Source organism: Ambystoma mexicanum, chromosome 4q, assembly GCF_040938575.1.
Source record: "Ambystoma mexicanum isolate Mex_15411 chromosome 4q, UKY_AmexF1_1, whole genome shotgun sequence".
Lineage (NCBI taxonomy): Eukaryota > Metazoa > Chordata > Amphibia > Caudata > Ambystomatidae > Ambystoma > Ambystoma mexicanum.
In genome coordinates, this window is record NC_090928.1 from 265,719,494 (window position 1) to 265,745,099 (window position 25,606).

Below are 25,606 nucleotides of genomic sequence, written 5' to 3' on the forward strand. Positions count from 1 at the left end.
CAAAGGTCTATCCTCCAGCATGCTGGCGGGTGGGCTCCCTCCATCTTAAACATATCCCTGCTCAAAGGACCTACAGAGAAACTAAGGCAGGAACTCGCCTTCTTCCACTTACCCTTTAAACACCGCCATTCCCAGATTCATGTTTATCACAGTGCCACATGCATGTTTAATGGAGAGACACTAAGTGAGTGGCTCTTTCTGCAGAGGCATTAGGGCAGATGGGTAGGTAGCAGAGGCTTCTGAGCAGGCGTAGCCCTAAGCAACCTAATACCCTTGCTTCCCTGGGCACACCGTCAACCCTTTACCCACAAATGTTGCTATTATTCAGTAGGGCTCCTCCTTAAATAATGGTGGGGCAGTGCAAAAGAAGAGAAGGCCGCTCTAAGGCTGTGTGCGGGCTGCTTTGAGGTGGACTAGGTTGCACAATGTGGAATTTGCACAGTAATTTTCTAGGGTCAATTACATGATATGACAGTGTGCTTTACTGCTAAGTGTAAAACTAGCATCCTCATTCTGGCATTTCAATTTTATGGAGGCAATGTGAAACTGGCAAGTTAATTCTAGGTAGGCAATGTGATACTGTAAAATACTGTAATAGGAGTTTTCCTGTGGCAATGTGAATATGTCTTCATATATTTCAAGATCCACTGAAAAGGAAAAGTTACTTAAACCTGGTAACGTTATTTCGACTATATGTTCCTACCACGTAGTCCTAATCTTTTGATATATCCTCTTCCAGCTTTAGCTACTTCAGAAAAGAAATTCAAGTAGATGGCACAGAGCATCGATGTGGTTGACTCGATGACCCTCGAGGGCCTCCGTCTTGATGTCAATGTCACCACTGGTACATATAGAGCGTGCAGTGGCCGTTGGTTTCAGTTATGTTTTTCCGCGAGAGCTATCGCTTCGGAAGTACGGTGCGCTTTGGTTCCTTCAAAACCTTTGAAATTGACAAATAACATGGCTTTGTCTTTGGAATCGTCGACCCCTTAGTTGGGTTACAAAAAGTGGCACAACTGCAGTGAGAAAATGTACCTCACGGTCCCCCATCGGGTGTGGCTGTGGTGTTTGGGCACGACCACAAGACGTCAGAGTACAGATCCTGTTTATCCATGACGGGTAAAGCCCTGAGAGAATGTAAAGGGAAGTTAGTTGCAGGTAGGTCACATAAATTCCCATTAATGACTCAGTTGAAAAAGCAATCCTCCAACGAGTCGAGAGGTGACTCTCCTCGGAGGAGAGCTAAAAAATGTTCCTGATCCAGGAGTGGATACCACCACTCTTCTTCGTCGTCTCAGAGAATAAAAAAGAGACAACATAGATCGCCATCCACTTCCTCCAGTTCCTCCCTGAAAGGGTTACTTGCCCTACAAAATTAGCATCAACAGCTGAATGGGAGCGATTCTGACAGAAAATTCTTTGAATTTGCAAGAATGCGCCCTCGACCCACTCAAAAGAGAAAGTCAAAAGTCATGCCCCTGTCGCGGTTGAACCCGACAAATAAAGGGTGAAAGGCAAACCCTGTGTGCCCTCAAGCCCGGGTGTGAAGCCAAAAACTCCTTAAGAGCCTTTGAAGATCCACGTCGAGAATCTAGCCCTTCAAGAGCTAGTGTTGAGTCGAAGTTGTTGACGGCTTCTTTGGTGAAAACATCAACCTCGTTTTTGTCGAAGCCTTCGACATCTACATTGAATGTGTCGAAGACATCAACTCCATAGTCGACAAAATCTTTAAAACCCTCGAAGGAATTTGAAAAGACTTTTATTCCTCTACCCAGAAAGGATTTTTTTTAAAGTCTCTATCTTAAATTTATGAGGAGCATGAACCTTCAAAGGATGAGGTACGTCCATTTGGGTTAGCATATGGGACACCAAGTGTTCCAAAAGAGATAGTATCAGAAGAGTTAAGAATGAAGGATCTTTATCAGACTCTCCAGTCTGGAAGTGGAATAGATGCCTCTCCTGAATTAGAATTTAGTAAACCAGACCCCACAGAACATGCAGATGGGTCATATAGACAACTAATGTCAAATGTCATTGAATCTCTAGGGTGGGCAGGCCTGCACCACCCTTTGAGCAAGATGATTTGACTGACATACTGGATAAGGGACCCCAAGAGGACCCTGTTCTTCCTTTCATTGTAGCCTTGCAGAGGAAGGTAAATGCCAATTGGGATGCACCAGAATGATTTCCTGCTGTGAATAAGAATCTGTCCAAAAAATATAGGACCTCCAGTAGTGATCCTTTCTATTTATCTAAGCATCACTTGTGAACTTAGATCACTTGAAACACTTGTGTATAGGTGCGTTATAAATGCCATATGGGATACATTATTCACCATAATCGTATTTCTGATGCTTGTATCTGCTTAGATTCACATGCTGTGCATAGGCCGACATCTAGCGGAAGCTGCGGAGTATTACAGTTTGTTTTTCGAAACTCGAAAATGGGCGTTGACACAGGGCGTGCCAGTAATACTATCCCTAGTGTGACGTCCACTGTACCCAAGATCCCTCACGCGTCTAGGATCCTCAGATTGTATTTTTTCTGACATGAGGTAGCATGAGGAGTAGCGTGATTACAGATAATCCAAGCAGATAGATAGAAAGGTAAGACTACAAGAAACCATGCGCCTTCTCTCAGAGGGGAGGAAGGGTGGGTTGCATGTGAATCTAAGCAGATACAAGCATCAGAAATACGATTACGGTGAGTAATGTATCCCTTCTGAGGCTTGTGGAATCTGCTTAGATCACATGCTGTGCATAGATTAACGAGCAGTACATGAAGAAGGAGGTGGGATGTGAGAAGGGTCATGAGCAAATAAGTGTCTTAGAACCGCTTGTCCCACTTGTGTATCTGCCTTGGAATGGGTGTCAATGCAGTAATGCTGAGTAAAAGTGTGAATAGAGCTCCAAGTAGCTGCTTTGCAAATGGTGTCAAGGGGTACATTTGCAATGAAAGCCAGAGTGGCCCCAATGCCTCTAGTAGAGTGGGCTCTTGGCGTGAAAGGCAGAGTTCTTTCAGAGAGTGAGTAACACAGCTGGATACAGTTAATAATCCACTTCGAGATGGCACCTTTAGAGACGCAATCCCCCTCTCTGCCTGTAGCTACGGAGACAAACAGTTGATCTGTTTTCCTTAGCGGTCTGGTTTTATTTACATAGTAGAGGACCGCCCTACACACATCTAGGGTGTGTAGTTTCACCTCAGCCGAGCTTTGAGGGTCCTGGAAGAAAGCCGGAAGCTCGATGGACTGGTTTACGTGGAATTTAGATATAAACTTAGGTGAGAACCTAGGGTGTGTGCATAAAACCAGTTTGTCTTTATGGACAGTAAAGAAGGGATCCTGCACTGACAGAGCCTGAGTTTCACTGACCCTTCTTATAGAAGTAATAGCTACTAAGAAGGCCGTTTTATAAGTCAGGTGTTTGAGACTGCTCTTATGCATGGGCTCGAAAGGGGGACCCATGAGCTTAGATAGCACCACATTAAGGTCCCACCCTGGTGGTGGGTTCGTAATAGGAGGGTGAAGTCTCTTTACTCCTTCCATGAAGGCTTTAACTACTGGTACTTTCCACCACAAGACCTTGTTATGGGAAGTGGTGTATGCCGACAGGGCTGTCAGGTGTACTTTCAGTGAGTTAAAAACCAATCCTGCATCTAGCAGGTGGAGCATGTATGTAACAATAGTGGAAGGAGTGCAATCAACTGGGTTGATTTGTCTACTCTGGCACCAGATAACAAATTTCTTCCACTTGTCAAAGTAGCAGTGCCTTGTGTTTGGTTTCCTAGATTCCTTTAGGATGTCCATACACCTCTGTGGTAAATTGAGATGTCCAAACTCTATGACCTCAGGAGCCATGCTGCCAGGTTCATTGAGTTGGGTTGCTGATGCACTGTTTGACCTTGGTGCTGGGAAAGTAGGTTGTACCAGGCTGGAAGTTTGATGGGCTCGCACACCGCCATCCTGCGTAGGTGTGGGAACCACGGTTGTCTTGCCCACATGGGAGCAACTAGGACGAGCGTCATCGACTCTCTGTTCATCTTGTTCACCACCTTCCTGATGAGAGGAGTTGGGGGAAAAGCGTACGCAAACATCCCTGACCAGTTCATCCACAGGGCGTTCCCCTGGGAGTCTGGTTGGGGGAACCTGGATGCAAATCCTGGGCATTGTCTGTTTTCGCTTGTGGCGAATAAGTATAGTGGGGAAACCCCACTGAGAGAAGATATCTTCTACGACCTCTCTGTGTAGAACCCATTCGTGTTCCTTTGGGAGGGAGTCTCTGCTCAGAGCATCCGCTAGGAAACTGAGCTCCCCTGGAACATTTTGTGATGACAGGAAGATGTTCCGTCTGAGTGCCCATATCCAGATTTTCTGGGCAAGCTTGGACAGATTTGGCGAACGAGTCCCTCCTTGCTTGTTCAGGTAGAACATGGCTGTTGTGCTGTCCGTCCGGATTTGCACTGACAGGTTTAGTAGGTGGGGCTCGAACGCTTGAAGCGCTCTGAATGCTGCCAGAAGCTCTAGCAGGTAATGTGGTTCTTGGCCACTGAGGGAGGCCAGAGACCCTGAGCTGTGTGGTGGAGATGGTGAGCTCCCCACCCCGTCAGACATGCATCGGTAGTGACTACTGCCTGTACTTCGGGATCGTAAAAGGGTTTTCCCTGTGCAAGATTCTCTCTTGTCCACCAGTGAAGGCTTTGTACTAGTGTTGGCGAAACGACCACTAGATCGTCCCACTGACCACTTGCCTGAGACCACTGTTTCTCCAACCATTCCTGCATGGGACGCATGCGCAGGCGTGCGTGGGGGACCAGGTAAATACATGACGCCATCATGCCCAGTAAACGCATTGCTTTGCGTACCGTTATTTGGTGACCGGACTGATATTGCGGAATTTGCAGTAGTATATTCCGAATTCTTTCCTCTGAAGGAAAGGTCAACCCCTCTTGAGTATCTAGGATTGTTCCTAGGAACTGTTTGGAGGTGCTTGGCACCAGGCTTGACTTTTCCTCGTTGATTGAGAAGCCTAATTCGTGGAGGAGGTCGATAGTCCTTTGAATGTTTGTCCTGCAAATTACTGGGGTTTCCCCCGTTATGAGCCAGTCGTCCAGATAAGGGTACACCGGGATTGCCTCCCTGCGTAGGTGTGCAGCCGCCACCGCCAGTACCTTGGTGAATACCCTTGGTGCCGAAGCTATCTCGAAGGGCAGTACCTTGAATTGGTAGTGCCGACTGTCCACCTTGAAGCGCAAGTACCTTCTGTGCGCTGGGAACATGGAAATATGAAAATAGGCATCTTTCATATCCAAGGTTGCCATGTAATCCCCCTTTTTTAGGAGGGGGATTACCTCTTGTAGTGTAGTCATACGAAACTTTTGGGGTTTGACATACTTGTTGTCAGACCGTAAGTCCAATACTGGGCGCATTGTCAAATCTTTTTTTGGCACAAGGAAGTAAGTTGAATAAATACCCTTGTTTACCTGGTGTCCCGGGATGAGTTCTATTGCGTCCTTTGCTAGCAGAATGGCGATCTCCTCGAGGAGAATCTTCTGATGTTCTAAAGAGTGTACTCTTTGTTGTGGAGGATGGTTCCGGGGACGCTGCAGTAGTTCTATACAGTACCCTGCGGATACTGTTGACAGCACCCATCTGTCTGATGTGATCCCTTCCCAAGCCTGGGTGAAGTTGGAAATGCGTCCCCCTACTGGGGTTGCGTGAGAAGGGACCCTGAACTGAGCGTCACTGCTTTGGGGGAGGCGTGCCGCCTCCTTTGCTGGGGTTGCCTCTGCCTTTACCACGTCTTCTCCTATTACCCCTGCCGTAACCCTGGGTAGACTGTTGGCTGTTGTTCCACTGTGTACCCTGCCCCTGGGAATAGTTACATCCTCTCTGGGAATTTTGGCCGCGTGGGCGACGAAAATTACTATTCCCTCTCTGGTTAGGGGGTTTATTGGTTAACTGGCCAAGGGACTTGAGTGTCTCGTATTCATCCTTGGCATTCTTCAGTGCGTCCTCGACCGCCTTACCAAACAACAGATCGGCCTCCACCGGTTTGTCCAACAATGATGCCTGGGTTTCTGCCTTAAAACCAGACTGCCGTAACCACGCATGTCTCTTGATAACAGTACCTTCTGCTATCAATCTGCCTGCGTTATCCGCAGCGTCAAAGGTTGCTTTTAAAATGCAACCAGACACGGCTCTACCCTCTGCGGAAATCCGTGCTAACTGGCCCTTTAAGGGTTCTGGTGCAGAGGCTATGAGTGCCGCGACTTCTTCCCACTGATGGCAGTTGTAGCTGGCCAACAGGGTGGTGGAGTTTGCAATCCTTGCCTGATAGGCGGACATTGAGGCTACTTTCCTGCCGAAACCATATAGTTTTTTGCTCTCCTTGTCTGGAGGAGCTTCGGACGATGACAAGGGTGTTCCAGCCCTCTTACGAGTGTTAGTGACAACTAGGGAGTCTGGCTTCAGATGTCCTCTTATATAGAGAGGGTCAGACTGGGCTGCCCTGAAAAGTTTTTCAACTCTGGGATTGACTGCTCTGGTGAGGTTCGGGTTCACCAGGGACGGGTCTATTCTTCGCTGAATAGACTTAAGGATAGGGATGGTCTGGGCAACAGGCCTCCTTTCTCCCACTAACTCCTCGGCGAAGTCCCTCTCCTCCTGGACACCGTGGGTGTCAATATGGAAATGTTCTGCTGCACGTGCGAGAACCTCGTTCAGGAGGGGTTGGTTATCGACAGGGGAGTCGGTAACCGGGGCTTCCTTTTCTACCGGGGAATCTACTCTGTAGGTTTCAGGGTCTTCCTCTTCCTCTTCTTGGTCCTCATCGTCCCCATAGTAGCCCGTCCCAGTTTGCTCTTCTACCATACCAAAATCCTGGTCCTCACCAAAGGAAGTCTCTCCTTGATACAGTGAGTATTGCTGTGAGTATGGTTGTACCTCGAAGGGGTCTGTAGACCTCATCGGTGTCTCAAACCGGGGCTTCTTACTCGGGGGGATAGGGTCATTAGAGCCTGAGGGTGTAGCCCCTTGTGGATCATATGAAAGGAAATGGTCTGGATTTTTATCGTAAAAGTCTGCCAAAGAAGACATCCTTGACATGACCCTATCTATGTCATCACTGGACCATTTTTTGGAAAGTTTTGGAGATTTATCTTGAGTAGATTTGCTGTTTTTTGAAATATCAGCAGACCTGGTCTTGTCTGCCTGTTTAGGAGGAGTGGAGTGTTTCACAGGTGTGGAAGAGTGCAGAGACTGCTTCTTCTGCTGTTTTCCCCCCTCCCCGTGAGTGGAAAAGTGTTTTCCCTGTCCCTTTGTGGCTCCGGAGGTTTTCGACGCCTGGCGTCGAGGATCAGGGGTAGAATCCCTGTCCTTCGAACGTGGAGCTGCGCTGATCTTGTCTGCGGGCTCCGACTCCTGGAGTGCGGCCTGGGGGTGGAAGTCGTCTTCGTCTTCTGACGATCAAACTTCTGTTAGCCTAGGGAGCGAGGCACTCTTGGCAAGAGTGGATGATTGCCTGGAGTCTTGCGGCGATCTCGATCTCGAACACCCAGAGGACACCGATTCGGACCGTTCTGTTTGTGCCTCTTTCCGAGCACTCGACGTCGTCGAGTCTCGGTTGGACTTCGTGTGTTTAGTGTGGGTGGTGTGTGAAGCGCCTATGTCGCCGGGGGTCTTCCCCATAGCCGCCCTGTCGGACGACCTTCCGAGGTCGGGGACCTACGCTCGGCAGTCTTTCGACGCCGTAATGCCCTCGCCGTCCGAAAGCACGGCGTCGCTGCCATCGCTGAAGGCGCCCTCCGCTGCCATGGCCGCCTGACTGGCGTGGTGGGCCCAAAGCTTCGTCAAACTGTCCTTAAGTGTCTTAGGTTTAAACCTACTACACGCTTTGCAGTTCGCTTCGGGGTGGTCCCTCGGCAGGCAGAGATTGCACGTGGCGTGCCTGTCGACCCAAGGGTATTTGCGATTGCACTTGGGGCAGAATTGAAAAGGGGTACCCTCCATACGCACCTTGAGGCAGCGGGCTGGTAAGTGTAGGAAATGTATAAGGTGTACCTATATACCTAGAGTGTAGAGTATGTCCAACCCCCCACTCTCCCTACTTGCAGGGCCGAGGCCAGAGGCCTTCCAAGGCCCGGGCCGAGGCCAGAGGCCTTCCGAGGCCCAAATCCGTCGTGCAGCAGCCGACGGTCGAATTCTTCTCCAAGCCGGCGTCGAGTGTCGAAGTTCGACGTTGGGATGGGGAAAAGATGTAAATTAATCTATATTTTAGCAAAAGTATGGCTAAGGCCGGGGGACTCCGCAAAATGCTTCCGACCAGTATGGCGGAAAAAAACAATCTGAGGATCCTAGACGCGTGAGGGATCTTGGGTACAGTGGACGTCACACTAGGGATAGTATTACTGGCACGCCCTGTGTCGACGCCCATTTTCGAGTTTCGAAAAACAAACTATAATACTCCGCAGCTTCCATTAGATGTCGGCCTATGCACAGCATGTGATCTAAGCAGATTCCACAAGCCTCAGAAAATATCATATCATCCTACGCCAGAAAGCTTAGTGGCACAGGCGGCCACTTCAATTTCCAAACACACTGACTACCCAACAATTCCACCGGACAGAGACAAGCGTTTTGACGCTTTAGCAAAACATGTTTTCTCTGCTGGTAGTATGGCCTGAAATTGACAAATGCCACATGTGCATTAGCTAAGTTAACGTTCACCCTATGATACTGTATAGCTATGGCGCTGATCATATTCCCGAAGGGGAAGAAAGAAACAGCTTTCTAAATATCATAAAAGATGGGACGGAGGCTATGTGCGAGTCCCTCCAAACTGGTCTCAACTCTGCAGACAGTATCAGCAGAGCAATGGTGGCAAACACTGTGATGTGCAGATTTGCAAGGTTGAGGAAGTCTGGGTTTGCCCCTCATGTGCAATCAAGACTTCTCAACATGTCCTTCAATAGCACACACCTGTTCAGCAGCAAGGCTGACAAACACCTGGAAAAGCTGCAGACCTCGAAAGCGGCAGCCAAATCCCTTGGTACTGCTATCAGCCACCACCTCGCCCCAGTGGAACATCTTGGAGGGGCAGGTCCTTTCATTTTTACTCCTCAGTTGGAAGAGCAAGAGGACTGGCAAGTCAAAGGGGACAAAGAAGATTCCCTCATGGTGGACGAGGGAGAGGTGGGAGAGGTGCAAAGCCCGCCCACGCAATGGCTGTTTTACCCTCGACCACTGCTTCAGCCGCCTCAAAACCTCTCTGAGGCCTTAATCCACAAAACCCACTTGGGAGGCAAATTCTCACAGCATCTGCAAGAATGGCAGGGTATTACTTCAGATGTATGGCCATTGGAAACAGTAGCACAGGGTTACTGCCTACCCTTTCTAAAAAGTCCTCAGGATCATCCACCGGGAGCCACTCATTCAAAGTTCTGGATCCGTTCCTTGTGCAGGAAATTTTGAGTCTGCTAGAGTCTTCTGTAACAGAAAGGAACAGGTATTCCCCCTACTTCCTAATCCCCAAAAAGGACAGAGGATTGAGACCCATCCTGGACTTGAGAAACTTGAACAAGTTCCTCAGGAAGGACAGTTCAAGATGGTTACCCTTTCTCAGATCCTTCAGGTCCTCCAGATTCAGAATTGGATGGTATCATTGGGCATTCAGGATGCTTACTTTCATGTGACAATCCATCACAAGCACAGAAAGTGCCTGAGGTTTGCAGTTGGCGGTTCTCACTATCAGTTTACAGTGTTGCCATTTAGGCTGACCTCCACCCCGATGATCTTTATCTTCATCAAATGTCCCACTATCAACTGCACCACCTCAAAGGCATTCTACCTTTTCTCACCATTGTCTCCAGAGCCCTAGTTCTCGCCATACTGGACTACTGCAATAGTCTCTTTCTCAATCTTCCTACTGCTACTCTCTGACCGCTTCAACTTATCCAGAACGGAACCGCAAGACTTATCCTTGGCCTCACCCCCAGGGAGCGCATCTCCCCAGCACTGAAATCTCTCAACTGGCTCCCCGTGGCTACAAGGATCAAGTTCAAGTTCCTCTGCATAATCCACAAGGCTTTCTAGGGCCGTGGCCTGTACTATCTACAATGCTCTCTTCCTAAATACTCTCCTTCTAGACCCCTCCGCTCTCTGCGGGTGAGCTGTTTTTTTCCAAACAGAGATTTGTGGGTAGATCCTTGTCCTCTGCAGGTGCCTCCCTTTGGAACAGCCTCCCTGCCTCTCTCCATTTTGAGCTGGACCTCCTTAATTTCCATAAACTCCTCAAGACCTTCCACTTCTCTTCCTCTTTCTCTCTCCCTCTCCCTCTCCCCTGCCAGCCTCCTTTCTTTTCTCTCCTGTTTCCCTCCTTATTCTCTTCCCAAACTGCTCAATTCACTGACTGGTCACTGGGTGCACATCCAGAGCCTCACAGGTCCCAGGCTCCCCCTCCAGTCCTGCACTTGCCTCTGAGCCTCTGCACTCTGCTTGGTACTACTGCACTCGGAATACGCTCCATGAGAGGGGCAACCACTCTGCATTTAACCCAGGCCCTTGCTGGACTGGGTGCACTTGTCTCCCTCTTCCCTCCCTCACACTTCCTGTCTGCGCACTTGCACAACCTTGAATGTACTAGGCCTAACAACTTTGTTTGTCCTCCCTCTGTCTCCCCTCCCTTGCTTGGTTGTATCTAAAATACTCGAGCACAGGCATATTAGTGACAACCAACCACCAATCAATCTGAAATGTCATCAGGCCTAGAACGGTAGTTTATTTCTCTGTATGTCCTTTCCCCCCCCCCTACTTCTCTCCCCACTCTTTGTCATGCACTTGTGTGATCTGACAAGTCATTAGGCATAATACGGTAGTTTATTGATTGTATGCTCTTCTCCCCCCCCCCCCCCCCAAGGGGGTGCGAGGATGTGGGTGGACCAGGCTCGGTAGGAATGTAGGAATGCACACCCTGCACGCTAGTCAGGGGAAGGGGAAACCAAAGGGAAAAACAGGTTAGCGGGGGGGTCAGGGAAACCGGGGTGCTGGGGTAGACTAGGCAAGGAGGGCCTGGTGCCTTGTAGGATGCAGAAGGAACCAGACAGCCAGTCATTGCAGCAGAGGCGGGCATTAGCTGGGGAGGAGTAGTGAGAAGGAAGAAGAGAAAAGGAGGGTCTTGCAAAGCTTCTGAAACTTAAGGAGATCCTGCTCAAGGCTGAGAGGGGCAGGGAAACGCACCTGATCTGCAGAGAGTTGGAGCTAGAGGTCCGAAGGGCTCTAGCAGCATGTATTTAGGTACAGACAGTTGGATGTAGCAGGGTCTCAGGCCCCAGTAAGCCCTTGGAGGGTCTTGAACTTGATCCTCGTAGCCACCAGGAGCCAGTGGAGATATTTTAGGGCTGGATAGATGCAGGTCCTGGGCTGGAGGCCAAGGATAAGTCTTGCAGTACTATTCTGCATAAGATGAAGGGGGTAAAGGGAGGATACAGGCAGATTGAGGAAGAGGCTGTTGCTGTGATCCAGCCGCGAGAGGACCAGAGCTCTGGAGACATTGGGGAAGGTGGGGAAAGGAAGAATGCCTCAGATGAGGTGCAGCTGAAAGTGGGCCTTCTGGGCAAGGTCTGTAATGTGAGGGGAGAAGGGGAGAGAGGAGTCGAAGATGAAGCCAAGGTTTTTTGCCTCACAAGAGGGTGAGGGGAGGGGACCCATAGAGAGCGGCCACTGAGTAGGAGGGAAGGAGGGAGCAGGAGTCCCAATGAGAAGTATCTCAGTCTTATTGGCATTAAGGCAGAGATCGTAAGCAGCACACCATGCCCGAATAGCAGTCAGACAATCAGGGATGAGAGAGGAAGTGGAGGGAAGATTGAAGGAGAGCTGAGCATCGTCCGCATAACACTGGAAGTGAAGAGAGAAGGTGGAACTCAAGTGGGCTAGAGGGGCAAGGTAAATGTTGAAGAGCAATGGTGAGAGGATGGAGCCCTGAGGGATGCCTCAGGTGGAGAGTGTGGTGGAGGAGAGTAAAGAGGTCAACCACTCCAGTGCCAAATCCATGATGCCAATGGTATCATGGAACCATGTTATAAGGGTTACTTTATTAACCGTATCAAAGGCAGAGGAAAGGCTGAGAAGGATGAGAACTGAGGGAGAGTTGGAACCAAGATTTTTCACGGGTGTTCAGGAGAGCAGTTTCCCTGCCTCTGGCTGCTCTGAAGCCAGACTAGTGGTCGTGGAGACAACCAACAGATTCAGTGTGGTGGATCAGTGTGGTGGATCAGTTGTAAGATGACCAACCTCTCCCAGAGTTTGCCCAGAAAGGGGGTAATGGAGATAGGGTAGTAGTTAGCTGGGCAGGAAGGGTTCGCATAAGGCTTTTTAAGGATAGGGTGCACAAGAAGGTGCTTGAGGGGTAGTGGGAAGGAGCCAGTGGCAAAGAAAGGATTGCAGAAATCAGCCAATGTTGGAGCAAGGGAGGCAATGTTGTCCTTGATAGTTCTGGAGGAACAGGGGAACTCATGTTTGGAGGAGACTTTCATAGAGAGGACTTGTTTGGAGACCTCATCCGGTGCTATCGGCGAGAAGGAGGAGAGCAGGAGGGAAGGGGTAGGGGGGGCCAAGGGAGGCCTGGGAGCGTGTGAGGGAGGAGGGAGGGGAGTAGAGGACAGTGAGGACAGGATGTCCTGAGTTTTGGTTCTGAAGTGGGAGGCCAGTGCAGTGTAGAGGGCCTAGGATGACAGGAGACCTGGAGACTGCAGTAGGACTGGCAAGTTCCTTTCAGATTTTAAACAGTTCAGCAGTGTTGTTGGTGGCCCAGAGATGCAGGCTTGGATATGGGCCCTATTCTTCGAGCAGATGGAGAGTCTGTAATGTATTTGGAGCAGGCGGCAGACCAGTCTGTCAGTGGATGTGCTTGGAGCCAGCCACTTCCATTCAACAACTCTGCACTTGCGTTTCAGATTGGCTAGATCGGAGTGATAACAGGTGTTGTGCTTGGAGGTAGTCTTCATGTGGATCCTCTTGACAGGGGCAAGGATGTCCAGGGTGTTGGAGATGGAGAGGTGAAGGTTGGCAAGGGCTGTGTCATTGTGAGAGTCTATGGCTGGAATGGAAGGGGGAATGAAAGCGGCGGCAAAAGTAGAAACTGACACTTGCTTCGTCAGTCGAATGACGGAGAAGGAGTAGGCAGTGCCGGCAGAGGCTTAGCCGCAGGATCCAAGAGATCCAGACGAGAGGACAGGAGGGCATGGTCAAATCAGGAATGAGGACTAGTGAGAGGGTTGGAGATGAGGATGTGTGATGAGATGAGAGCATCCAAGGTGTGTTCGGCTGAGTGGGTCAGACCGGAGGGTAGAATGGTAAGGTAGAGAGAGTCACAGAGTCTCCAGAAGAGTCCAGTGGCCGCATCAGGTGAGTCAAGGTGAATATTGAAGTCTCAGATGAGAAGAGGCCAGGAGAGAAGGGGTGAGGTGAGACCACTCCGAAAGGAATCGTGAGACTGGACCAGTGGTCCTGTAGATGGTGGCCAGAATCAGTGAGAGGATAGGAGAGACACCAAGCCTGCAGACGAGGCATTCGAAAGGAAGTGTAGAACTGAGTGGGTATGATAGTAGCAGAGACCCATTCAGGGAAGATCAAGGCCAGTATGCCTCCAGACCGGTTAAGCCTGGGCTTAGAGAGGATCTTGTAGCCCTCAGGGAGGAGAGTGTCAAAAGCAGTGACAGAGCTGGCAGTGAACCAAGTCTCAGTGAGAGCGAGGATGTCAAGGTCAAGGTCTTCAAGGAGGTGACAGATTTCAGAAGAGTGTTTAACAGCAGTACGAGAGTTGAGGGTAGCTAAGAAAAGCTGGTTGCCACCTTTAAAGTTCTTCCAAGGAGGGGTACAGGGATGTGGTACACCCATCAGTGGTGGCAAAGGGGCTGGTGGGGGGAGGAGGTGACAGAAGAAGGGGTGTCAGGAGAAGGGAGGAAGTTGATGAGAGACGGAAGACGCCTATCAAGAGGAGGAGGAACCATGTCAAACTTTCAATGCAAATGCTCCTGTCTGTGACTGATAAAGGTAATAATACATCAATGAAGGTGTTTTCCCAAGTGCGGCAAGCAAGATTAGAATCAGGGTATTCAAATTGCGGAATTAACTCTTTACCCAGGAGACCATATCAAAGCTTGAACCCAGATTACTAGAAATAAGTAAGACATTAAATGAAAACGCCGGTTGTCAGCTATTAACAACGTACATGTGCTCTGACCGCGTCAGCCTATTTTCATTCTACTACTGCATCTAAAACTGCGGTTTTATGAACCTAGAGGCCGCACAATTAGCGCTTAGCACTATCCATTGTTGAGTAAAAAAGCAGGTGTTCTAAAAACATGTGGCCAAGTGGCATTTACGCTCGGAGGCACGTGACTGTTATGTATTGAGTGTTATTCATTGGGCAGGCTTTCTTACGGGCTCCATTTCATTGGGCAGGCTTTCTTACGGGCTCCATTTCATTGGGCAGGCTTTCTTACGGGCTCCATTTCATTGGAATGTGCTTTCTTAGGGGATGCATTTCATTGGTATGACATAGGTTACACTAGGATGACATTTTATACTCACTAAACAGAAACATGAACCTAAAAAGCGGCTTAACCAGCAGTCAGAAAGAAGTGGGGTCACCGAGTAAAACACCGAAATGTCACTGTACCTGCAACTTGAATGTAGATCGGATCCGACACAACTTCTTCATTGTTGATTTTCACCTTGCAGGTATAGGACCCATTATCGGACCGCTGTGCTCTGATAATGCTTGAAAAGAACAACAAGAAAGGAATGGTCACAAGCTATATCCGCATTGCCTCGTGCCCCCTTCTTCCCGCCGCCAGTACTAGCACTTTTTAGTTGCTAATGCCCTTTCTAGATTGCAATAGCAGAAGCAGCACACATTGCGAAGAAGTGGACGGCAAGGTCCAGCGAGGGACATTACTTTAAGAGCAAACATGAAGTGCAAAAAAACACATCGCCAATCCTAGTGGTGCTATCATGCATCCTTTTTTTAAAAAAAAGCATTGAACTAATCATAGGTGAACCCTTCGATAATAACAATAGCCTATGTGTAAATATGTAAATTAAAGCCCAAAATGAGACTTCATATAGACACCTGTGGTGAGCTGGGGAGGGGGGGGCAATTTAGAATGAATCTTTGCTACTTTGTTCAGGTTTGTTTGAAATGAAAGCTGCTTCTTAAATATATATATATATAATAAAAATAAAGAGGAGAGCAGATCTTTGTGAGGTTAGTTGCTTGTAACAAACTATCAAATTAATCGTCTCTAGCAACCGTGGGGTTCAGCGGGGGTCGGGGGGTGGAGGGAGCTCCTTTGTGTTTCTACCTCTGATTTTTTCATCCCCTCATGGTTCATTTTTTATTTCGCACATTTTTTAAATTCAGCCCAGCAGCAATGTCCTATCTAGATTTCTTATATTTTTGGCAGGTTGATTTGCCTTGTGGTTTGTTATCTATATTTTTATTTGCATGCCTTTTTAAAGCTCTCACACAGCCCGGGGGCATTGAGTTGCTGTTACAGGAATATGTCTCTTAGTTGTGTATTTATAACGCGCTTAATACCCAGAGGTTTTTAAGTGCAACCCGGCGATCGAACCTGTGTTGCTTCGTGTCGTCTTGTGTCCAAGGCGAGCACGTTGCCACTGAGCTATCCTCCCGGGACAGGATGCTACTGTAAATGAACAGACTATGGACTGGGTTAGCTCTTAAAGGACTACCGTGCCCAAAGCTTTCAAAACTGGTGTAAAGCTAAAGGTGGCAATGTGCAAAGAGATAGTTTACTGCCAAATCCTAAATTGTTGTATCAGGAAATCTCAGCTCAAATCAAGTCTCTCCCACTCAGACTATGTGATCCTGGGCAAAAAGGTTTGCCGAACTGTGCCTTATGTTCGTACGCTGCTATAATTGGCCTAACCTATATGCAATTCTGTTGGGTGTGCACTGTACAGAAGCATCACGTGTGCCTTTTAATAAACCACAGTGGTGCTGCAGCTCTATTTGAATTGAACACAGTGCTGGCTGAATTTTTACTTCGCTCACTCACGGCAACACCATTTGTGAGCTATGAGCAAATTTGTTGTCATTTATGTTCCAAAACAGAACACTTTATTTAATTAAAAAACAGCAGTTAAGAGTGCATGATAGGGTTTGGGCCACATACCCTCCAATTCTGCAGAGACAGAAGCCTTGCAGACCGTAATTTGGGGTGCTGTCATCTGTACATGTGATGACCATGGGGTCTATGGGCCTCATTACGAGGTAGGAGGCAGCCATGGTGCTTACCGCATTCCGGGTCCGGGTTCCCGAAATAGGGACTTACTGGGTCATTCCAACCTTGGAGGACCCGGTAAATCCCCATTCCGGGAACCATTCCCCATTCGAACCCCCATAGGGCTCAATGGGAATGGGGATGGAGCTAACAACGGTACTGCAATTTGAAGTCCCTTAACGGGTCCCATCCATAACGCCTGAGGCGTTAAGGAAGGGACCCGCTAAGGGACCTCGGAATAGGGTGGTAAGGGATTACCCGCACCGGTGTCCTTACCGGTGCCGGTAATCCCCTACCACCTACTTCGTAATGAGGCCCTATGAGAGTGCCAGTGGCGAGGAGAGGCCAATAATTGTGCCTGGGAGTGGTCTTTGCATGGTAGGAGGCAAACTGGGCCCCGCAATGTGATTTCCAACATGCATGTGCTCTTACAGTGACAATACTGGAATTATTGTACAAAAATAACACAGGTGTGTACTTACAGTAGCAGTAGTGGCATCATTGGACAAAGCTAACATATGTATGTGCTTATGATAACACTGCTAGCATTAATGGGCAAAGACAGCATGAGTGCGGGCTTACACATGCTTTATTGAACAAAGCCATCATGAGTATGTTCTCACAGTTGCAGTTTTGGCATTATCAGGCAAAGCCAACATGATTGTCTACTTGCAGTCGGTATATTGAATAGATTGATACAGCCAGCATGAAAACCTCTTCTTAGAGTGGCAATGCTGGCATATATTGTTGGCACAGGCATCATACAAAAGTGTTGAAAAATGCTCCTGTGCGCTGTTTGTGACCTCAAATCTATTGGAATTTAGTATGTGTTACCCTACAGAATCAATTGCAAATTGTATGTCTTTTTGCCCATTTTTTGTTTGGGCAGTTAGGTGTCGCTTGCAAAACCTATAAGCCGAAACTATTGCATTAGAGTACAGATAGGGAGACATTTTTAAATGTTTTATGCTTGATTAACCTTCAAGGTTTTTACAAGAACTAGGTGTGCACACAGCTTCTAGGCGTTGTTTGGTTACTTGCCAACACATTTACTGCATATGGCCATGCTAATGCCTATGGCCATTCCCACCCAGTTCTTCCCCCTTTCCGCCCAAAATGCTGTCTCATGGGAGCTCTTTGAGCTCGCTTTAATCAAGCCTTCCCGCCAAACGTTGCACTCCCTTTATTGTAATAAACATGTCTTAATGGGCCTGGCTTCAGCCACTCTATCTATAAGCACTATGAGTGTCCTTCGAACAAAAACAGGCATTGGCAAATCCAACAGTGTTGGCTTGTGTATCACTATTAGGCATTTACCAGGCCCAGCTAATAAATGCCAAAGCACTACCACCATTTTGCACCTGCTACCATCGATGGCGAGTTAATAGCATTACAGCAGTGCCTGACAAGTGCCTTTCCCATGCCTACACAAAAGCCTAAATGGTTGGCATTGCTAATAATTGTTTTACATAGAGAGTACCGTAAAATGCACTATTTTATCTCGCCATTTAAAATAAATTCTTGGGGAGAGAACACTCTAAGCCCCCTTCCTCTCTGTCGCTAGCACTCATTACTGGGAAAGACTTATGCCCCACCATTGAAAAAAAAGTCACAGCCCCCACTGAAGGCAGAAACAGTTGTCTAGGTACTCTTGTTCAGAGACAAACTGCCTATCATTTTGGTGCTTAACTATCCTTGTAGGCAGGACCAAACTGATATGTAAACGGATATTTCCCTTCTGGTTAGGCATGAGCTAAAATGTTACAGAAGACCCCTTTGTGGGACCAATCCCATAGAACATGTTAATGGACCTTGTTTCTTTTTGTAGACGATCTGCCACATTTTCGGCAAGTGAACAAGTTACGTTTGTGCCGTACTCAGTGCAGGATGTAATAGGTGCTCACCTGCAAGTATACAAATATATGTTTCACTACATATTCACCATGAAAAGTACTCATACACCCTGCTTCAACCCCATTATCAGCCCCCTTACCTCCTTCATGCATTACAGAGCAGTCTGCCTTTAGACTTACCCCATGCCCTGTATTAGGTAAAATGCAACTTACTTCTATTTACCTCTATATTTGTGGACCCCCCAAACATTTTGCTTTTGTTGCAGCCTCCTGTCCTCACTTTTGCCAGTGGAACACAGCCTCCAGCTGCACTCCACTGGGCGTTTGCTCATTGTTATGGGGAAATTGACGTGTCCTTCAGACAGTCAGTATGATATGATATGGCATTTGTAACGCGCCTATACACAAGTGTTTCAAGTCAGTACTCAGAAACATTGGGCCTCATTACACGGATGGCGGTAAGGGATTACCGGCACCGCTAAGGGCACCGGTGCCGGTAATCCCCTACCGCCCTACTACGAGGTCCCTCAGCGGGACCCGTCCTTAACGTGTGGTCAGACGGTACCATTATTAGCTCTTTCCCCATTCCCATTGAGCCCTATTGGGGCTCAAATGGGAATGGGGAATGGTATTTGGCATGGGGACTTACCGGGTCCCCCAGGGTCGGAATGACCCGGTAAGTACCCATACCGCCTACCCGGACCCAGAAGGCGGCAAGGGGTAGCCATGGCGCTAATGGCCCATTGTTTCTCTTAGTTTTATGACTTCGTTGCCACTTTTGGCAACTGTATTTCATTGCGTAAAGTACAATACAGTCCATTGAAATGTGGTCTTCGGGCCCTACACATCCACTAAGGATTATTTGGTAACTGGACAAAGAGCCCAGGAGTAGAATGGTGGCAGCAGAAGCATTTTCATGTATTTTTATGAATTTTTACTGAGCCATACCGCCCTGACCATGTTTGGCTCATGACTGCGGCTAGTGGCCGTCATGGCTGTGCCACGGGGTCTTTTGTCTTCTCCTTTGGCCATTTTGTCCGTTGGCTTCCTCCTGCTTTTTGTGATATGGCAAGTCCTTATTTGGGTATGCATTCACCCGCGAAAGCCATCGCTTTTCATGGGCTAATGCATGTCATGTGTTTAGGTGCCCAGGAAGTGGACAGGGACTGTCTGGTCCCAATCCACACTACTGGTGCCAGGATGTCTAGTTTCACGAGAGCATGAGAGCCACTGTGGTCCCTGAATGGACCACTGCTGGCGCGCATGAGTGGGGCAGTTCTCCTTATTGGCCAGTTGGGTGCGAGCACACACTGGACTTGTGGATATGAGGAGGGGTACTGAATATAGACCTGGAGATCACCCATAGGTCTGAATCAAGCTATACACTGAGCCAAGTATACAGTTAGTGAAGCAGACCCAAGGACTATTCAAAAACACGCAGGACTGGCACCCTGAGCTTGCTGCTGGCCCGGTAGAGCCCTGCTTTGCGCTCGATCGCTGAAGGCCTGCAACGGTGCTTCAACTCCTTGGAGTGGTGTGACCAATCACTCTCAACGTCTTCTTGTTGCCCTGCAAAAGAGCCTTCTCAGAAGTGTCCCTGTGCCCTCCAGTGAACTGACCAGCTCGAACCCTGGCACCTGCAGAGCATTGTCTTGTTGAGTTTTACCTTGAGTTTTGAATAAATCCTAGTTGGCACTACAAAGCATCTTCTTGCCAAAATGTGCTGTCCCAGCTGCTTTGGGCTGCGACAGAGAATCGTGAGTCAGACCGCGAGACTTGGGTGCCCCTGCGTCACTGTGCGACAGTGGCGGTTTGCTCTTGTGACTTTCCCGCCTTTCTTCAAGTGTACTGAGACCATCTGCATTGGAGCTTTGTTTGTCAGCTCTAGTTGGAAAACGGACCCGCATCGGCACCTGTAGCGCCTGTGCACCTCAAAGCTTAACCAAAGGTTGGATTTCATACTCCAGGCAACCCTCTCCATACCTGCCAAGTTTCTACCCGGAGTGAGCGAAGGGCAGTGAGTAATCATACCACTTACCACTGGCTGCTAGTTCATCCATTCCCTTTTTACGCACAAAGGATCCCTTGTGGTCCTTGCCTTGTCTTGGGTGGACTCCACTCCCTAAAGCCGTCCAAAAGTTGGGAACCATTTGGATCTCCACAGCAAATCCTCCCCTGAGACTTCAGAATCCTCGCTCTACCTTTTCCACTCCCTTGAATATTGTATTTTGTGTCTTTACACACGACTTATCATTTTTACGCGCCCCTCTGACGCTAAGCACAAGGCTCCAATCTTCGTAGGGCTGGTCTTATAAAGTTACGGTTATCTATCTCTGAAGTTTGCCAATGTGATACAGTGTGTCTGCTTTCCTTCCTTACAGGTTCTAGCGGGATTCCGCACTTCACTGCATTGACCAAAAGTGAATGTACACATATTTTACATAGTGGGTGTTTAGGGAGTGATATCTGTGTTTGCCATTATTCACTTGTGTTTGGTCTGCGCCTAATAAATTGTACATTTTTGATATAGCACTGTCTACGGGTAATTGGTGTTGTCCTACTGTGTGTGTGCTCATCCAAGACCTCAGATCACCCCCACTACTCTTGGCTGCTCTCCAAGCTACCTTGAATTGTCCTGGCTAACTTCACAGACGTGTTCCCTGTTTCACTGACAATGGTGGCCTCATAAACCTCTGCTCACCAGAAATCTAGAAATCTATTCTAACATCCTGTTCTGTTTTATTTTATCAAGTGCAATAAACAACATCATTGACTCTATGGAACTTGGGAACAGAAGTATGGTCTGCTCTCTGCCTAACATTAATAAGAGTGAGGCTGGATTGATGACTGCATGGACAAATGTGATCATAATTAGAATGTAAGACCTTCATGTGTAATTCCTCATCATAACTCTAGAAACATACTCACTTGTACATTTGAGGTCTTACTAACGTGTTTGAGATGTTTTAAGTAACCAAGTTGCAAATGGAGTTTGTGTTGATGTGCATAGGATCATGAGGGCACATTTGGGAACAATTTCTCTTTAGAAAAGGGCTCACATAACAAAGACAGTTTCTTGGTGAGTGAAACATTCACTCGCCCTTTTCTTTTTAGGTATTTGCAAAAAGCATACATCACATATTTATATGTAGCACAGAACTAACTCAAAACATAGTGTTTTACAGGGAACATGTTTGCAGTGGAAGCAGCTCAGCCAAAAGGAGCTTTACATTGTACACTACTCACCCTTGATCCCTACTTCAGATTCCCTCGAAACATTTTGAAAGGGCCATCTATACTCAAGTCTCTACTTTCTTGAATTTACACGGTCTACATTCCTCCCCTCCAATCTGGTTTACGCCACAGTCCCTCCACTGAAGCTGCTCATCTACATGTCTCTAATTCTCTCCTCCCTGCTCGTCACAATAAACTCTCATGTTTTCTTATTCTCTTAAATCCATTAGTGTCCTTTGACACTGTTGATGACTACACTTGCCTTTCTGCTATTACTTCTCTTGGTCTCTCTAGTGCATTTCTTCAGTGATTCCACTCCTATCCTTATGACCACACTTACTCTGTTAGCTGTTACCTGGGCTGGCCGCATTTCACCCTCATACCCTCCCCTCAAAGAGGTCCCTCAAGGTTCTGTACTTGGACAGTTACTATTTTCATTCCATGGTAGCCTTCTTTCTGCCTTTATTGACTCATTTAACCTCTCACGTCATTTCTACGTGGACGATTCCCAGTTCTTCTTTTCTCCTTTTCTGATATACTTCATACCACCGTCTCAGCCATCCATTCTTAGATGCATTCTCATTTCTAGCCCTTAAAACCCTTCAAAGACCAACATTATTTTCTTACCTGCATCTTCTCCCGCCCATCACTCCAATGACACCACTTGGTCATTTATCGCCCTCCTCCTCCATCTTTTCTCTCATTCTCAACCTCTGTGCTTAATCTTAGGGTTACCTTTGATTCCTCTGTATCTTTTTGCTTGCACATCACTCACGCCAGCCACAGCTGTCATTTTCATCTCTATAACATCTGGGGTGACTTCCCCTTTCTCTCGTTCCATGCTACTAAACGTATCACTTCCTCAATTTTCTATAGCCTTGAATATTGTCCAGCCCTTCTGTTTCGACTCGTCTCCTCTCTTCCTACTCCTTTTCACCATGTCATCTTTCTTCTGTCCATAATCCTCCCTGTGCCCCTTCTCGTTTTTGTTAGTTTTTCATCCTTGCCCTGTAAACACTGGAACTTCCAGTCTTCGTCTATTTGTTCTTTATCTTCCCTGCACAACTTCCGCTCCTGTATTAAAACCCATCTTCTCTCTACTCTTTCTGATAATTCTGATAATTGAACATGCTTTTCCTTCTCTACTCTTTCTGATAATTGAACATGCTTTTCCTTCTCTACTCTTTCTGATAATTGAACACGCTTTTCCTTCTCTACTCTTTCTGATAATTGTACATGCTTTTCCTTCTCTACGCTTTCTGATAATTGTGCATGCTTTTCCTTCTCTACGCTTTCTGATAATTGTACATGCTTTCTCTTCCCTACTCTTTCTGATAATTGTGCATGCTTTTCCTTCTCTACTCTTTCTGATAATTGTACATGCTTTTCCTTCTCTACTCTTTCTGATAATTGTACATGCTTTTCCTACTCTACTCTTTCTGATAATTGTACATGCTTTTCCTTCTCTACTCTTTCTGATAATTGTACATGCTTCCTTCCCTACTCTTTTTGATAATTGTACATGCTTTCTCTTCCTTACTCTTTCTGATAATTGTGCATGCTTTTCCTTCTCTACTCTTTCTGAGAATTGTGCATGCTTTTCCTTCTCTACTCTTTCTGAGAATTGTGCATGCTTTTCCTTCTCTACTCTTTCTGATAATTGTACATGCTTTTCCTTCTCTACTCTTTCTGATAATTGTACATGCTTTTCCTTCTCTACTCTTTCTGATAATTGTACTTGCTTCCTTCCCTACTCTTTTTGATAATTGTACATGCTTTCCCTTCCTTACTCTTTCTGATAATTGTACATGCTTTTCCTTCTCTACTCTTTCTGATAATTGTACATGCTTTTCCTTCTCTGCTCTTTCTGATAATTGTACATGCTTTTCCTTCTCTGCTCTTTCTGATAATTGTACATGCTTTTCCTTCTCTACTCTTTCTGATAATTGTACATGCTTTTACTTCTCTACTCTTTCTGATAATTGTACATGCTTTTCCTTCTCTACTCTTTCTGATAATTGTACATGCTTTTCCTTCTCTACTCTTTCTGATAATTGCACATGCTTTTCCTTCTCTACTCTTTCTGATAATTGTACATGATTTCCCTTCCCTACTCTTTCTGATAATTGTACATGCTTCCTTCCCTACTCTTTCTGATAATTGTACATGCTTTCCCTTCCTTACTCTTTCTGATAATTGTGCATGCTTTTCCTTCTCTACTCTTTCTGATAATTGTACATGCTTTTCCTTCTCTACTCTTTCTGATAATTGTACTTGCTTCCTTCCCTACTCTTTCTGATAATTGTACATGCTTTCCCTTCCTTACTCTTTCTGATAATTGTGCATGCTTTTCCTTTTCTACTCTTTCTGATAATTGTGCATGCTTTTCCTTCTCTACTCTTTCTGATAATTGTACATGCTTTTACTTCTTCTACTTCCCTCATTGCTACTTTTTTGATCTACCACTTTTTGAAATGTGCTTTACAGTTCTTTGACAAAAGCGCAATGAATACAAAATACAAATGCAAATGATGTGTGGAGGCTGATAGGGTCCGGATTACAGCTAGGGAAATGGGTAGCATCTAGTTGGGACAATACAAGACAGAAGACTGTACAGTTGTTTTTTCGCATATTTAAATGATCACACATTAATTTTTGAGGCACAGGGAGAAAGAGTGATTCACCCACAATTACACACTTTTTTGGTGAGGTAGTAGAACCCAGGTTAGTTAAGCCCTTTTCAGATATTTTAGGTCCAGAGAAAAGAAATTCACTTCCAGGAGGTCAAATACATTCCCAAATGTGCCCCAGGTTTGAACTATGACTTGCAGTTGCGATTCCTCAGATGTATTTTTAAACTTTACTGAAGTTCTTTTTTGATGACTTGCACATCCTTCCCACCCCCCAGCCCACTTCCTATGGCCAGACTGAGACTTTTCCAAATACAATTACTATGTTGTTCCTCCTTTTTCTTCTCAGAATTAAAAGAGACGAGTTAGGACAACTCTGCCTTTCTTCTTTACCAACTATTAACATTCATTTTGCATTTTCGTCCTGGGAGGATAGCTCAGCGGTAACGTGCTCGCCCTGGAAACAAGACAACAAGAAGCGATCCCCGGGTCCACGCTTAGCAACCTCTGGGTGTTTAAGCGTGTTATAAATACGCAACTAAGACCAAAAAAAAAAACCAATTACTAAAAAACAAACAATTCCTGTAACAGCGCCTCGATGCCCGCTGGCTGTGCGAGTGCTTTAGAAATGCAAATAAATAAATAAATGTTTTGGAAGTCATTTACTCCCAAATGCTTAAGCATGGAAATATTTTAACTTCAAACATAATATAAAAAACGTGCACATTTTAGGCTTGAAATGGTACGACTTTGTCTCCAAAAAAGTTAAATGAAGAACTGCCCAGGTGCCCAGTTCCCACTAGAACTCACATGGGGTCACTTTATAATTGGCTGAGTGGTCAACCAAGATGTAAAACCAACATTATGATATGATGGGTTATTTTCTCCGGAGCCCTGGGCTATCCTCCGGCAGGTTTATGCTTTATTTTACCACTCTGGACCATTTCCCCTCCCATTGAGGACAGAGAAGGGGCAGAAAGTGGAATTAATGATTCTGTCGTGATTTACGCCTCCATCTTCAAAGTGCACTTCTTTTTTTTTTGCCTGCATGAGACTTTCATGCAGTAGAAAAACGAATACATTCCTATGGAATCCGTCTCCATGCAGCACCTGCTAAACGCAGGCGGGTCATTGTAAATGCTGCCTGCATGAAACCAAAGAGTAAATCCAAATTCTCCACGTTCTTTTCTTTCGTTTTGCACTCCGTTTTGCAAAAGTCGAAGAATGGATGCAGGGGGCGGGGGGAGGGTGGGCACAGGGGGTATCCAACCGCACATAGACGATAAAAGTCGGCCGCCCCCGGCATGCAATTAGCATTTTTTGTAGAACTATCCCCCCTCTTGTCTTCGGTTGTGTGTTAACAAGCGTCAAAACCCAGAGCTTTTTTACATACACCATTTTGGACCGAATGGAAGACTCCAATGTGTTCGTGTATACCGTCGACTAGAATGGAAAGAGTCAGGAAAGAGACTCTATTATCAGTCGCCTCTGTTTCATGAGCTGCTCTCAGGCAACACTGGCAAAGATCCTGACTGGAATATGCGTGTTCTAGCAGAAACAGCTTTTCTTAGCCAGAACCAACATTTT

The 25,606-nt window shown here is 46.8% G+C and overlaps 1 protein-coding gene across 3 annotated transcripts in view; it reads right to left on the reverse strand.

Moving 5' to 3' along the window:
• The window catches only part of MERTK (MER proto-oncogene, tyrosine kinase), a 538,988-nt gene that overhangs the window by 434,683 nt on the left and 78,699 nt on the right, over nt 1-25,606 (reverse strand). For all 3 annotated transcript variants that reach the window (XM_069607839.1, XM_069607838.1, XM_069607837.1), the window contains exon 3: nt 14,676-14,776. In XM_069607839.1, coding sequence (XP_069463940.1) covers nt 14,676-14,776 — 101 coding nt within the window. The remainder of the gene's footprint in view (nt 1-14,675; nt 14,777-25,606) is intronic.